Source organism: Ailuropoda melanoleuca, chromosome 8, assembly GCF_002007445.2.
Source record: "Ailuropoda melanoleuca isolate Jingjing chromosome 8, ASM200744v2, whole genome shotgun sequence".
Lineage (NCBI taxonomy): Eukaryota > Metazoa > Chordata > Mammalia > Carnivora > Ursidae > Ailuropoda > Ailuropoda melanoleuca.
In genome coordinates, this window is record NC_048225.1 from 113,524,311 (window position 1) to 113,540,071 (window position 15,761).

Below are 15,761 nucleotides of genomic sequence, written 5' to 3' on the forward strand. Positions count from 1 at the left end.
CTCCGCCGCCGCCGCCTCCGCCTCGGGCTCCGGCCGCGGGCTTGACGGCCCCGGCCGGGGAGGGCGGGTGGCGTGCGCGCCCGGAGCCTCCGGAGATGGCGGGAGGGCACTGCGGCAGCTTCGCCGCGGCGGCGGCCGGCAGCGGCGAGATCGTGCAGCTGAACGTAGGGGGGACCAGGTGAGTCGGCGGAGAAGGGGCTGGAGCCGGCATGCCGCGGGCGGCCTGCAGGGTGGCGACGGAGGCGGGTGTCGCGGGGACAAGGGCGAAGGTGGGTGCCGAGCCAGGTGGGGAACGCGGGGGGCCCTCCCGGCGGGAAGAATGTCGGCGGATCTCTAGTTGAAGTATCTGCTCCGGGAAGCGAGAAGCAGGAGGGCCTCTGGAATTAGCGCGAGCCGGGCCCATGTGCCCAAGTGGCTGCCTTCCTAGAATGCCAACCTTTGTCCCTCCCCCTTTCTAAGCTGTCAGGCTAAGGAACGTTAAAAAGCCTTCCTCACGCAACCTTACGGTGTATTTGAGGAATTTACTTTGTAGAAGCCTGGCCTTGTGGTTTGGCTCTTGCAGATGAACCTGCCTCCTCTTTCTCTTCGGTCAACAAGGTGTCGGTTCCCTTGGGTAAGAAAGAGTTCAGGGTTCTTTTCCCCTCCTGATTAAGGAGTGTTCGTAATCTCTAAGGATTTCGGTGGATGGAGTGCAGTAGATCGCAGTACGTTGTTTATTTTCTGAGTTTCTGGGTGCATGGCTTTGAACGATCTGTTGAACTTGCCGGGCAATGGATGCAGGAACTGCAGTTTTAACAGTTCTGGAAAGCCTTGGATATTGGCACAGTGTGGCACACTCAGAGTAGACAGACTGAAACCTCTTTATCCTCCCTCTGGCTTTCCACTCCCCGTCTGTGTCTTTTATTAAGCTTGTTGGGGGGAAAATAATTTTTTGTGGATTTGCTATGGCCTATGAGTCACTCTTCTCAGAAATGGGTTTTTGCCAGCTCTGTTGGAAGGAAGGGGTGGTTGAGTTTAAAGCTTGGTAGGAGGTGAACGACGAAGGGCTCGAGAATATGGAAGGGTTTCAACATCTAAAACTTAACTAATATTTTTTAAAATGCTGAAACAGTAGCAGTATGAACGGTAGGAATAAAACGTATTGTGTTTTAATCCTAAACATTTAATCATTTTCTAAGTGTGCTAGAGAATTCAACACAAGAAACTAATTCTTCATTCTTTCCCAGTTCTTTTCCCTCATCTCCGGAAACAAAACTGTTTAACAGTGTAAGATAAGATTCTACATTATTGTGTTATATAGATACCGTTCCTTTGGAGAATATTTATGTCTCCTAATGTAAGAAACGGATTTTTTCCCTAAAATCACATGAAAATTTTGCAGGTTTGGTAACTTCCAGGTGCAAAAATGGAATACCCCACAAAAGTTGGCCTAAAGTGTATGTTAATGCTGAGGAATAGCACTATAGTAATTTAAAATCCCAGCACTCCTTCCTAATTGCTATAGATTGTTGATACCTTTTTTCAGGCATTCTAAAGGACATACACTAATGTGATAAAACTTAAATGTATCGTTATTTACTATATATTGAAAGTGGGTGGTTTAATGAGTGAAACCTTGTTATTGACTGTTAGGATTCAGTTTACATTTTTAAATCATAAAAGGCAGCCATCTTGGAGCTGGAACACTTTATTTTGTTAAATTGTGTATGGAACTAGATCATAACAGGATCTAAGGTTTTCTAAGCGATGATACTAGCAAAGAATACAAAATAAGGTAAATGTATTATTAGATTGAATGATTTAGAAGACATGAAAGTTGTTAGATAGGAATGAGAAGTTAAATAAAAACACCATAAACTTTAAATTTGCTAGGATAACATAGTTTATAAAATAAGTAATGACATGGCCTGTAGAAAAATAGAACATCCAACTCCAGGTATTCTGAGAATATTTTCTTGAGTTACTTTGAATCGTAGACTCTTGGAGCATTTTAGAGCTAGAAGGATCCAGAAGGCATCTGTATGTTGTACAAGACATATTAACACAGTCACTTAAATCATTGTAAAGGAAAAAAAAAATCCTGATTTCATTGTCATTAAAGTTAAGGAATTGCCACTGGGAGAATGACCTGTGGCATAGAATGGAAGTTGGCTCTGAGGTGATAGAATAAAAATCAAAAGGAGAGTATACTGTGAACAGGGAAGCATATGCTGCAGGTAAGGTGTGTGTCCTCGTTGCCCCCCCCCCCTCGTCCCTGTCGTCCCCTCCCCAGGAAGGATATGAAATTCCTTCCTTTTATAATTCAAAGGAATTATAAAAATGCACAATGGTTTTTATGATTTATTTAACACTTTATTGGTGATTGAGGAAGTAGAGAAGATGAGGTTTTAGAATTAACATTATTTACTAAAAAAAAAAAACTAAAGAAGTGAAAGAAACCTAATAGAACTCAATTTGTGATTAATTCTGTTATGAATGAATATGATTTGAGGCCTCATGAGAGAGGTCTGGGACCAGCTAGTGGGGGACTTACAAAGAACTTTGGAATCATGCAGTTATGGGTTCTGGTTCCCAGGCTTTACCTGGGACTGGTTCAGCAACCTAGGGCAAATTATTTTTTAGTGCTTAGTTTTCATAAAATGTAAAGTGACGATAATAGTACCAACCTTATAGGATTGATAAAGGAGTTTGAAGTAAAAAATGGGAAATTCAAGGGTTGGTGGGATAGTATCATTGAAGAATAAATAATTTTAATTTCCTTCCAAGTTAATTTAGAAGGAGGCAAATGACAAGAAGTATAAATGTGGATATGCTAATATCTTTAGTGACATTGTTGCTGAGACCAGATTGGACATCGCCTCCCCCCCTTTTTTTTGGACTTGCAGTTTTATTTACTTGTTTTAATTATTTTAATTCAATTAATTAACATATAATGTATTACTGGTTTCAGAGGCACAGGTCTGTGATTCATCAATCTTATGTAATACCCACTGCTCATTACATCACATACTCTCCTTAATGTCCGTCACCCAGTTACCATTCCTCTACCTCCCTCCCCTCCAGCAACCCTCAGTTTGTTTCCTATGAAGAGGCTCTTAAGGTTTTTCTCCCTCTGGTTTCCTCTTGTTTTATTTTTTCCTCTCTTCCCTGATAATCCTTTGTTTTGTTTCTTAAATTCCACATCTGAGTGAGATCAAATGATAATTGTCTTTCTCTGATTGACTTATTTCGCTTAGCATAATACCCTCTAGTTCCATCCACGTCGGTGTAAATGGCAAGATTTCATTTTTTTGATGGCTGAATAATATTCCATTGTGTATATAGACCACCTCTTCTTTATGGCATCTTCTTGGCACACTGTGGGTATGAGATAAAAAACATTAGAAAAGGCTTTCATATATAGTGCAGAAAATTATGCTTGTCATATGTAATTTTAAATGTTTTCTTACTCTTGTTTGAAAAAAAGAAAAAAATGGGTGGGGGTGAGGCTCCAATCCCTTTGCACAGAGATTTCAAATTATTAAACCTACCCCAAACTGCTGATTTTAATTGAAATTGCTAATACAACTTTAAGCTGACCTGTGTAATTTTCTAAGTAACACAAAATTTGAGTTATTTGGCTGAATAATCAGTAAACATGAAAGATCATAAATTATAGTGACCTTATTTGGAATTAATTTGATAGCCTCCAGAACACAGTGATTTTTTTTTTTTTTTTTTTTTTGGCAGTGGATCCTGTAGCCTTCAGTTTGCCATTTACTGGACTTGGCTTTTATTTATTTGGCCAAGTCAGTTTCCTTTGACTGTTGTAATCTGTTCCTCAGTTTTTGTTAAGATTCTGGTAAGATATATACTTGGGAAAATTTGCCATGGTTTCTTGAATAAACTACTTGGATACTTTCTTAATCTGATTAATGGGCACAGGGACTGCTTTAAAGCAGTCATATAATGCTAAATAATGAATGTGGAGAAAACCAGAGGCCTCTTAGGCTCTTTTCTGTGTGAGGACACGTGGCGGTGGCAACAGAGAGTAAAAAAAAAAATGCATAGGTAGTCTGTTACAGTAGGCTGGGATAAAGTTGTCTCCAGAATTGATGCTAATAAGACAATTTGGACTTGATCAAATGACAATTAACCTCAGAACCATGAGATATTTGCGGAGCGGTTTTTGAATGAATGAATGTAACAAAAGCTCAGAAAGTTAATATAGGATAGAATATTTGGAAAAGCCATTAAGGAGAAGGTAAAACCTGAGTGGTATCAAGAAAATGGATGGAATTTGGATTATTGGACATGAGGAGGTCGCTCAAGTGGAGATAAAGATATTGAAATGGTAGTAAGCACAAATTGTCCGGGGTATTGAAGTGTTGTCTTATTAGATGAGAAAATATTCATGTTTGAGAGGTGAAACAGGACCCAAAGGCAATTTTGAATGTTATGTTGAGAAGTTTGGATTTGTTGTGATGGGCTTATTGTTGATTCTTAAGCAGATGGGCATGCTGGAAAGTAGTGTTTCAAGAAGCACTATATGTCAGTGAGTTAATTATTTGATTTTGTTGAGAACTCTTTGAATAATCTTAACTCTGAATTGAAAGTGGCAAAATTTTAAATTAATAGATACACATAATTGATGTAGCTATAGCTGTGCAACAACTTGTAAATTATTAGCCGACATATGAAGGCAGGTTAACGAACATTGAAATTTCAAATCATGTCCTCTTTTATAATACCAGATAATTTTTAATTGCAGATTTAGTACCTCAAGACAAACTCTTATGTGGATTCCAGATTCTTTTTTTTCCAGGTATTTCATATAATTTTTTAATCCCATTTTTTAAAAACTTGATCATTAAAAGAATAATTTCCTTTTTCCAGTTAAATTAATGTTTTTATTTCTTGGATAAAAAATGTTAACTCTTAAAATAGAATTTTAAAATTTTTATTTTACTTTAGAGATAGGATGATTCATTTATATTGGTCTTTGATGTTTGATAAAGAATTAGTGCATTTTATTCATACTCAGATTTTAAGAACTAACTCTGGTTTATTGTTCATATCTTCTAGTTTGCTGAGTGGAAGAATTTCAACACTTCGAGATGAAACTGGTGCTGTGAGTATATGTTGATACATGTTTCTAAATTGAATCAACTAATGCTTATAACCCTTATTTTATGGTGACTCTAAGAAAACAGACAGGAAAGCTAATCTTTTAATAACCACTAATGAAAGTGACATATATGTACTTAAAAAGTGTTTTGTTTTTTCTTGTAAATAGTTTTTCTATAGTTAATAGAAGGGAACTCTAAGTGGAATACTGAATATAGCAATTTAATATGATTAGAGGGTTTCAAGGATATGAGCTTACATTGTCAGGAGAGGAAATAGTTTTAATCAGTAATTAAAACTTTAACAATAAATAAATGAATATAAATACTAAAACATTTTGATATTGAGTTAGAATGGTAAGGTATTTAAATTAGTAAAGTCCTACAATTTCTTTTATGTTGGAGAATAACCTTAAGAACTTGTGTAGCAGTGGCAAAATGAGGAAAGAAGAGAACTACTAGGTTTTATTACAAAAATACTGCTTTGTATGTTTAAAAAGCAGTTATGATGTATGCAATATTGTATGTAAAGTAAATGGATAGTATTTACAAAACCAAAAAAAAAAAAGCTTTCTGTTTGGAGGCAACAAACTGGTCAAAGGTATTTATTTGCAGTGATGGAATTTGCAGATGAAATAAGGCAGCAAAAGCAGGTGTGTCCATATGAGATTATAAAAAAGACATTATTAATAAGATTCTCCACTGATCTGTGGTGTTTCTCCAACTTCTCATTGTTTCTAATGAAAACAAAAGCAAGAATTTATGAAGCTAGAACAACCTCATTCATTGTATAAACATAATAAGAGTATAAAGAGCTTTACTGTAAGCGATCCATCCCCTGTCTAGTTGACTAACCTAAGCTTTAAAGGGTGCTCAGTTTTATGGTCCAGACTTTTATAATTGATTCAAATAGAGTTGGTATACATTCCTATAGAAAGTTATCAATTATATATTTCATATTTTCTGAAGCATTTTATTTTCTCAGTATATATTCTGTGGTTTTAAGAAATGTTTTTTTCATCATCCTCCATCCCTAGCTTTTGAGGAAATTGAGATAATAGGATGTGAAGGTGTTATGTGAATAGTATTCTTTTCCAGGCTTTTTCTTTCTTTCTTTTTTTTTTTTTTAAGATTTTATTTGAGAGAGAGGGAAAGTGAGCTGGAGCAGGGGTGGGGGGGAAGAAGGAAGGAGCAGGACTCCCTGCTGAGGAGGGAGTCCCACTTGGGGCTCCATCCCGGGACCCTGAGATCATGACCTCTGAGCCAAAAGCAGATGCGTAACTGACTGAGTCGCCCAGTTGCCCCTCTTTTCCAGTTTTGACAGCAGTGTGCAGTTTTACTTTTATTTTTTTTTAAGATTTTATTTATTTGACAGAGAGTGAGACAGCGAGAGAGGGAACACAAGCAGGGGGAGTGGGAGAGGGAGAAGCAGGCTTCCCGCTGAGCAGGGAGCCTGATGCGGGGCTCAATCCAAGGACTCTGGGATCACTCACTGAGCAGAAGGCAGACGCTTAACGACTGAGCCACCCAGACACCCCAGTGTGCAGTTTTACCTTTGATTACCCGTGTGTATTATAAAAGTACATTGTTGTTTTAACGATTCACATATGAATCACAAATTATGTAAGTCACAATCACTGTCACCAATAATTAATGATAATGTTAAGAAGGTATTATTTATGTGTCATGTTCTTGAAGTATTTACTGAATTTCTAGTATATTTCAGATAAAAATTTTCCCTCAGGTGTCACTTTTACCAAAGATATCAATAAATAGATGCCATTTTTCCTACAAATTAAAATATTATCAATATAATAATAGGTTTTTGGGGTGGGTAGACAGTACTACATTAAATGCTCACAGTTAAAGCTGCATTCCAGTTTTAGAAACTTTTAAATTCAAGAGTGGAATCAAGTAAATATAGTATTTAAATAATTCAGTGTTCATTCCCTAAGTTTGTGTTACACATATTAATGTTAGTTTAATTTATAATTTGAAAATAAAACAATTCTTAAACAAATGAAACAATTCCTCGTTTACAGATATTTATTGATCGAGATCCAGCAGCATTTGCACCCATTTTAAATTTTCTTCGGACAAAAGAACTAGATTTACGGTAAGAAATGCATTCTTTTAAAGTAAATTCTAATTGATAGGTATGTATTTTTGGTATATTTTGTGGAGAGAAGGGTGTCCCCCCCCCAAAATTATTTTTGCTTTTGCTTGGAAGTTTCCTCCAAATTAAACTCACAGGTAGAGGCCACCATCCTATCCTCTCTCTTCCTCTAGACTACTCCCATCAGCTTCCTAACCAGTTTCCTGCCTTCTGCATTCCTCTGATTGGTTTTCCACAGTGTAGCCAACATTACCTTCTAAAAATATAAATCTAATCTGGGTTGTTACTCTGCTTAAAAGTCTTATTGAATATGTCCTCGGATTAATGGCTAGGGATTTTGGACTTTATTGTTTCTTAAGGCTCTATGATCTTGCCCCTGCTTAATTTCTCTTGCTTTGACAGTTTCACCACTTTCTTGTCTTGGCTTAATCCTGACTTCTTCAGTGATCTCTGTTGTGTCTATCTAATATAGGTCTTCATAGTTTCCTATTCTGCTACTACCACAGCATTCCTTACATGTATTCCTTTTTCAGTAGTCTCTCTCCTGTTCGACTTTAAATTCCAACAGGGTGAGCACTGTACTATATATTCCGAGGATCTAACATGGGTTTTTGTAGATAAACAAATGACCACTTAAACTACTACTTTAACTTTGCCATAGTCTGGAATTCCAACCAAGAACTTACAATTAATTTGTATTTTATTATTCTTTTATTCTGTATATTCCCAGTGAACTTCTTTTCTTTTCTTTTCTTTTCTTTTCTTTTCTTTTCTTTTTTTCTTTCTTTTCTCTTTCCTTTCCTTTCTCTTTCTTTCTTTCTTTTCTTTCTTTCTTTCTTTCTTTTTCTCTCTTTCTTTCTTTCTTTTTCTTTCTTTCTAGGTTTTATTTATTTATTTTAGAGAGACAGAGTGAGAGAGAGAATGATCAGGGAGAGCAGCAGTGGGAGAGGGAGAAGCCGACTCCCCACTGAGTAGTGAGCCCCATGCAGGGCTTGATCCCGGGATGCAGGGATGCTGGGATCATGACCTGAGCTGAAGGCAGAACCTTAACAACTGAGCAACCCAGGCACCCCTCCCGGTGAACTTTCCCTGAGGATCTCTTTATACTTTTTTAGATACAGCTTTTAAAATTCTAATTGTTTAGGGGCAACTGGCTGGCTCAGTTGGTAGAGCGTGTGACTCTTGATCTCAGGGTTGTGAGTTCAAGCCCCACATTGGGTGTGGAGATTACTTAAAAATAAAATCTTTAAAAAAAATTTAAAAAAATTCAAGTTGTTTATTTGACCTGCTTCTTTATAATACTATATAATTTTTGGCTTATAGTCACTGGAGTATGAGCTCCTTAAAGGTGACAACAATTTTTTGGTCTAATTTGTTTCCTGGGATTTTTCCAGTGCTAAAAGAGTGCATATAGTAGCTTTTCAACAGATACTTATTGAATGAATAAAGAGTTCGTTGGAGCTTTTTGTTTTCTTGGTCTAGATGGAGGTGGCAAATAAGTTACTAACTACTTACTTCCTGAGTAAAGTTATTTTGACCCCTAGCATTTGATTAAAGAAGCCTAAATTTGCTTCTAGTCAGTGTCCTTGTTGATTCATCCACAGTTAGGTAACTCAGGAAAGGCAGAATTAGTTGGAATTAAATATCTGTATTTATTGAGTGTTCTGCTTGTAAATTGCTGCTCATTTCATTTAAAGAGGCCTAGCAAATTAAGATTTTCTGAGTAGTACCTTTCAAAAGAAGATGGGAAGGAATTTTAAAAATACTGTGTTCTAATTCTCTACCTTCCATAAAATTCTTGTGTTGCCCTTATTACACTGTTACAATTACCGTATTTGTTCTCTCGTCCTCCTTGGGAGACTGGAGTTCCTCAAGAACTGTTGTGTTCTGCGCCACCTTGTAATTAGCCAGTACTACTGTGAACACAAGTAGTTTTGAAATAGAATAAGAAAGGTTTAACTATTTTTGTGTTAAACCAGTCACAACCAATTTGACAAATAAAAGCAATTTAACATTAAAGTTGCATATGTTTATTAAACACGGGGATTTTTTTCTTTAAAGACTTTCTTTTAGAGCAGTTTTCGGTTTACAACAAAATTGAGAGTAAAATACAGAGATCTCCCCATATACCTCCTGCTCCTACTCATGCATAGCCTCCCCCCATTATCAGCGTCACTCACCAGAACGGTACGTTTTTTTTTTTTCTTTTACTAAGGATGAACCTACAGTGACACATCATAACCACACAAAACTCATAGTTTATATTATAGTTAACTCAAGGTGTTGTGCATTCTGTGGGTTTAGACAAGTGTATGATGATCCATGTCCATCATTTTAATTTCATGCAGTCTTTTCACTACTCTAAAAGTGCTCTGCTTGTTGATCCCCACTCCATGCAGCCGCTGATCTTTTTATTATCTCCATAATTTTGCCTTTTCCAGAATGTCATATACTGAGAATAATACAGTGTGTTGACTTCTCACATTGTCTTTTCTTTCACCAGTACCACACTGTTTTGATTACTATAGTTTATGGTAAATCTTATAGTTGGGTACTGGCAGTCCTCCAGCTTTATTCTGTTTGGTCTTTTGACTGTGCATATAAACTTTAGAATCAGTTTGTTATTATCCATAAAATAACTTGCTAGAGTTTTGATGAGGATTTAATTGAATTTTAGATGAAGTTGGGAGGAACTGACATCTTAATACTGAGTCTTCCAATTCATGAACATAGAATACCTTTCCATTTATTTAGTTCTTTGATTTTGTTCATTACAGTTATGTAGTTTGCTTCGTGTAGATCTTACATATTTTTTGTTAGATTTATACCTATTTATTTATTTGGTGCTAACATAAATGGTATTGTGTTCTTAATTTTTAAATTCCATTGTTCATTATTGGTATATAGCAATTGACTTTTTTATACTAATCTTGTATCCTGCAACCTTGCTATAATCATTTATTAGTTCCAGGAGATTTTTGTATATTTTTGGGGGGATTTTCTACATAGAATATCATGTCATCTGTGAATAATCGTTGTATGTCTTCATTCCAGTCTGTGTATCTTTATTTCACTTGCTTGCCTTATGGCATTGTTGAGAATTTTTGCATCAGTGTTCATGAGAGATACTAGTCTGTAGTTTTCTTGTAATGTCTTTGGTTTTGGTATTAGGGTAGTGCCTCATAAAACGAGTTAGAAAATATTCTCTTGTTTCTTTCTTCTGAAAGAGATTATAGAGAATTGGTATGATTTTGTCCTTAAATATTTGGTAGAATTCACAAGTGAATCCTTCTGGATGTGTTGCTTTCTGTTTTGGAAGATTATTAATTATTGATTCAGTCCCTTTAGAAGATATAGGCCTACTCAGATTGTCTCTTTTCTTGCGTGAGTTTTGGCAGATTGTGTCTTTCAAGGAATTGGTCCAGGTCCATTTCATCTAGGTTATCAAATTTGTGGGAATAGAATTGTTCATAGTATTCCTTTATTGTCCTTTTAATTCCATGAGATCTGTAGTGATTCTGCCCAGGCAATATCTTTTAAGTAAGGACGAATTACAACTAAAGCCTAAAATGAATTATTAGTATTGTAAACTCTTACTCTTCTGTTCTTTTTACTGTGTGTTTTCATATTACTTAATTGTACTATAACATCTTCTGGTTAGCCTAGGCCTTTCTAAAGCTAGTCTTTTTTCCCCCTCCTTTTACTTTATATTTTGCTTTTATTTTTGTTCTAATGAGAAGAGAACCATTTATCTGAAAATTTCTTTGTTCAACAAATATTTATTACTAATTATTATATGCAAGCACTGCGTGAGGGATACAAAAATAGAAGTAGATCATGCTTGTAGGGAGTTTCACAGTGTAATTGGGGAGTTTAAATACATATAGAAATGATTATTATGGAAACAAAAGCAGTTAATGCCATACAAGAATTATTTCTACTCTTGTTTACCTTATTAGGTACTTCTTGATAATTTACTTATACTAGCCCTTTGAAGCCCTCATCTCTCAGTCACCCAATTCATCTACAGAGGAATGGTTTTTAAGTAAGGAAATATTTTTGTTGGCATGCAGTTTTTTTATTTAGGCCTCTTAAAATGACTAAAGATATTAGGAGAAAAGTAAGTTTTAAAGCCTTATGACTTTGTTCACATTAAGAACCTAGTACTTTTTCCTTCTGCTTCAGATGATCATCCAAGTTGCCGCTGCTGGAGGATATATATCATTTATTTGGTTTTTTTTGTAGGGGAGTGAGTATTAATGTTCTCAGGCATGAAGCAGAATTTTATGGAATCACTCCATTAGGTATGTGTCGTCCTGATATTTTGTATTTATGACTCGACCTTTCGTGTAGCAAACTTGCCTAATGAAGTATATTTTATACCAGGTCCTCTTTTGTTGATGGACTAGTTCAGTGTGCTTACTTTTTGTGGTTTTTCACAGTAAATAGATGTTGTCAACTGATTTAACTTAAACATTTCCCTTATCCTCTTTAACTAGAGAAAATAAAAATGGAGTACTGTTTTTCTGTTTGCGTGTACTCTTGACAAGTTTGCTTTGAAATGTTTTTAGTAAGAAGGCTTCTCTTATGTGAAGAATTGGAGCGCTCATCTTGTGGCAGTGTCCTTTTTCATGGTTACTTGCCTCCACCAGGTACTTCTACTTTATTTAGTCTTTAAAAAAATGTTTTTTTAATCAGTAAGCAAGTACAAACATATATATAGGAAAATCTCTTTTGATTATCGAATTTCTCTCGTATAAATTTGCTGGAAATGTTGCGAACTTTAATTTAAACAGAAGTAATACTGTATGTTAGAGCAGGGATGTGCCAGACTTTTTCTTTTCTGTAAAAGGCCAGACAGGCTTGGGAGCTACAAGATCTGTGTGGCAACCACTCAATTCTGCCATACACTCCACGGACATGAGTGGATAGGACCAGTACAGCTTTACTGACATAAACAGCCATGGCCCATAGTTTGCCAACCTCAATGATAGAACACTGGTTGTCAGTCAGTTGTCCTTTCTGTAGAACCCCAGGAACTCTGCAGAAGTAGGTCAGTGTACAGGAGAGAGGCAGGTGGCATCCCCGCCCCCACCTCGGGCAGTTAGAAGAGTTCTGCCTTTACTTGTGTTAAGATGGGCTTCTGAGCAAGATTTCCTTCCAAAAAAGACTCCCCTGTCAAAAGGGATTTGACAGTCAGCTGTAAAGAAGTTTCCATGAGTAAGTTGGACCTCACACAAAGCAACGGTACTATAAATGTAAACACTGATGATAGACTGAATGAATTAATGGTTGATTTCCGTAACCTAGAGCTAGATAGAAATGGAATATAATATGATAAATCTTAATTTTATTTTTCACATATGACATGATAAATATCAGAAATCTGTTGAAAGTATTTAATTCATTTTCATTTTATTGTTTTTATAATTAAATTATTTGCAGTCAGTTGCTACATTGGCAGATATGTTTTGGCTATTATGAAATTCACGTTTGTATATTTCTTTGTTACAGTGTGAAATCTTAAATTTTTGGTAGGTGGAACTTAGAAATAAATTTATCTTATTATTTCTTTTTATAGGCATTCCCAGTCGTAAAATAAACAACACAACTAGGTCCTCTGCTGGTTCTAGGAATGGACTGAATTCCACAGAAGGTGAAGCTCGGGGAAATGGAGCGCCTGCTCTGTCTGGAACTGGAGAAGAGACTGTTAGGCTAGGTAAGCAAAGACCACAGAAATAGAGAAAAATGCATATGTTTTTAGTTCTGAGTGACACTGAGTATTTTTTAAAAATGTAATCTTTGCTTCAACTTTCTTTTTAACATTTATATCTTGAAAAGTCTCATTGAACATAATCTGTTTGCTCTCAACTTTTAGGGATTGGCAAAATTGTTATGAAAGGAAACAGATAGTAAACATTTTTGGCTCTGTCAGAACTGTTCACCTCTGCCATTGCAGCATGGAAACAGCCAAGGACAGCATGTGAACAAATGTGCATGTCTGTGTTTCAGCAAAACTTAATTGATCCCAACAGGCAGAAGACTAGAATCAGCCCATGGGCCATAGTTTACCAGCCCCTGCTTTAGAATATAAAATATTTGTTTTTCTAAAACCAACAGGATTTCCTGTGGATCCCCGAAAGGTGCTAATAGTTGCTGGCCATCACAACTGGATTGTAGCTGCTTATGCCCATTTTGCTGTGTGTTATAGGTACTGTATAATTAATAATTGTTTGCTTGTGGAGAGGGAGTAGTTTTTAATAATTGTGATTTTATATTTATAGACTTAAGAGTTGCTAGTCATATTTTTTTTCTGCATATTTTACCCATTTCTGTATCTCTTGACTAGATTTAGTTTGTTTTTATTTTTGTATGTAATTTGGTAGGTATTACTGATAGCCTTTGTCTATATCCCACTTGGTATCAACTGTGACATAACTGAGGTATCTTGTAGTTATTTCTTTTTGCTTATTATATACAGCTTCTGAATCATGTAACTATTGTATTAACTGGCTAGGCAGTATTATTCATCTGAGCCCTGTGATTTTCTGTCTATAATGATTTCAGTCTTTGGTACTCTATAGTTGGGGGTAGTAAGAGTCTACATTGGTCATGACTACCAGATAGTTGGGAGTGAGGTAGGGAAGCAAGACAGTTGTGAGCAGAAGTGATATAGTTTAATACCTATAATGTGTGAGACTTACATGAAGATAGTTTGGTTTTCTTAATTCTTGCATTCTCAGAACTAAAAGAGAATGAGGAAGAGTGTAGACCAGTGATTCTGTTTTTTAAACTGGGGAAGGGGTAGGATTCTTAGTTCAGAATCACTGCAGACAATGCTACTGATGACAGAGAATGGTGCAGAAGCACATATAAATGGTTGTGATATTCTAGCTTAGACTATGATCCACTTAATTGCTGAAAAATAAAAGAATGGGTAAACATTTTATCACTATTGAGTTTAGATAAGAAAAATAGCCACAATAGGTTAAACATATTTAAAATGTCTTCTAAAGTTTACAGATATATTTAAAGAATCCCAAATATATTTTTTTAATCTAATAAGTTTCTGATAGGTTTGCCATGTTTGTGAAACAGCCTTTTGTAATGGTAATTTCTGCTTTAAGGTTTCATTGCAGTAGGGATTCAGTGCAGACTTTTCATTTTGAGAGCATTCTATGTTTTTATTTTAATTAGTAAATCCTATGAAAATGACGTTGGGTGATTTCTTTGGGGGATGACTTTCATGTGAAGCAAGACTGATTTGAAAGAAGGATTTTTTTTTTAGGAAGTATTTTGAACTTAACCTATGGATCTAAATTGAGAAAACTGTTTAAGACTTTACTTTTTAATTTGCTTAAATATTATCTACACATTTTTATTGATAAGAGATTCTGGAGGAATTATGAAACAATTATAATAAATTATCCAGGTATAACTTACATTATTACTCAGCAGTGCTGAAGATTGCTACTTGCCAAACAGAGACATGTGGTATTGCACAAAATTTTACTCACTGAGTGACAAATACAAGAAGGATGTTGTTTTATTTTACATTCTTTGCATTTGCTTTTGACCATGACCTTTCTTTGCTTTCACTGGATGTCATTGATGACAGACTAATATGGATAGTGACAAAGGAAAACAATTGAGGATATATTACATTTCCTCATGTACAGTTAAATCATTTAACACAGTGGCAGTAAAAAGATTTCAAAAGAAATAGTCAAATTATTTTAATAGTGTAATCTTTTCCACAAGTTGTTTTTCCACAGCTTTTTATATTAATAAATTTAAAACCCTAAAAAATGAAATAGGACATGGAACCCCTATATGTTCTCACCTAGATTCACTAATTTTCTACATTCTCAGGCTTTACTTTTATGTATCTTTATTAATGAAGAGTAGTTGTTTCCTTTTTTTTTTTTTTAATATTTATTTATTTACTTGAGAGAGACAGAGAGGGTGAGCTTGAGAGGGAGGGGCAGAGGGAGAGGGAAATCTCCAGGGCACTCCGTGCTGAGCACAGAGCCCAACCCCACACGGGGCTCCACATCAGGACGCTGAGATTATGACCTGAGCCAAAACCAAGAGTGAGTCGCTTAATCGACTGTGCCACCCAGGTGCCCCAGAGAGCGGTTGTAAATTGCTGCCCTCTTGGAGCTTGCATTTCTTTTTAGATCTTTAATCCACGTAGAATTTACTTTTGGTTTATGGTGTGTGATTTAGGAATCTATTTCTTTTCTTCCATGTGGGTAGTAGCTAATTATGTTCTGATTATTTTCATATAAATTATCCTTTTGCATTGAATTTGAAAGCCCTCCTTTATTTTGCTTTATGTTTATATGTATACTTGGATCTAATTTTAGACTCCTGCTTTTCTGATGTATTTTGCCTATTCCCATACAATTTGGCATACAGTATGTTTGTAGTAAGTTTCAAAATGTTGGTCATAACTCCTCCACTATATTTCTTTGATATTATAATGTAGAAGATAATCCTATTCTTTGCATCGCTGTCCTGATTTCATAGTGTTGGTT

At 35.8% G+C, this 15,761-nt stretch overlaps 1 protein-coding gene across 3 annotated transcripts in view; it reads left to right on the top strand.

Annotated features, from left to right (window-relative positions):
- Positions 1-6: 6 nt before the first annotated feature.
- Positions 7-15,761, top strand: part of KCTD3 (potassium channel tetramerization domain containing 3) — a 51,020-nt gene continuing 35,265 nt past the window's right edge. For 2 of the 3 annotated variants that reach the window (XM_019804831.2, XM_019804832.2), the window contains exons 1-8: positions 7-178; positions 4,751-4,804; positions 5,065-5,110; positions 7,148-7,221; positions 11,467-11,525; positions 11,793-11,873; positions 12,803-12,940; positions 13,342-13,432. In XM_019804831.2, coding sequence (XP_019660390.2) covers positions 96-178; positions 4,751-4,804; positions 5,065-5,110; positions 7,148-7,221; positions 11,467-11,525; positions 11,793-11,873; positions 12,803-12,940; positions 13,342-13,432 — 626 coding nt within the window. In that variant the 5' untranslated portion in view covers positions 7-95. Of the gene's footprint in view, positions 179-515; positions 614-4,750; positions 4,805-5,064; positions 5,111-7,147; positions 7,222-11,466; positions 11,526-11,792; positions 11,874-12,802; positions 12,941-13,341; positions 13,433-15,761 lie in introns of those variants that run through there. The other variant, XM_034667187.1, reaches the window with a different exon arrangement.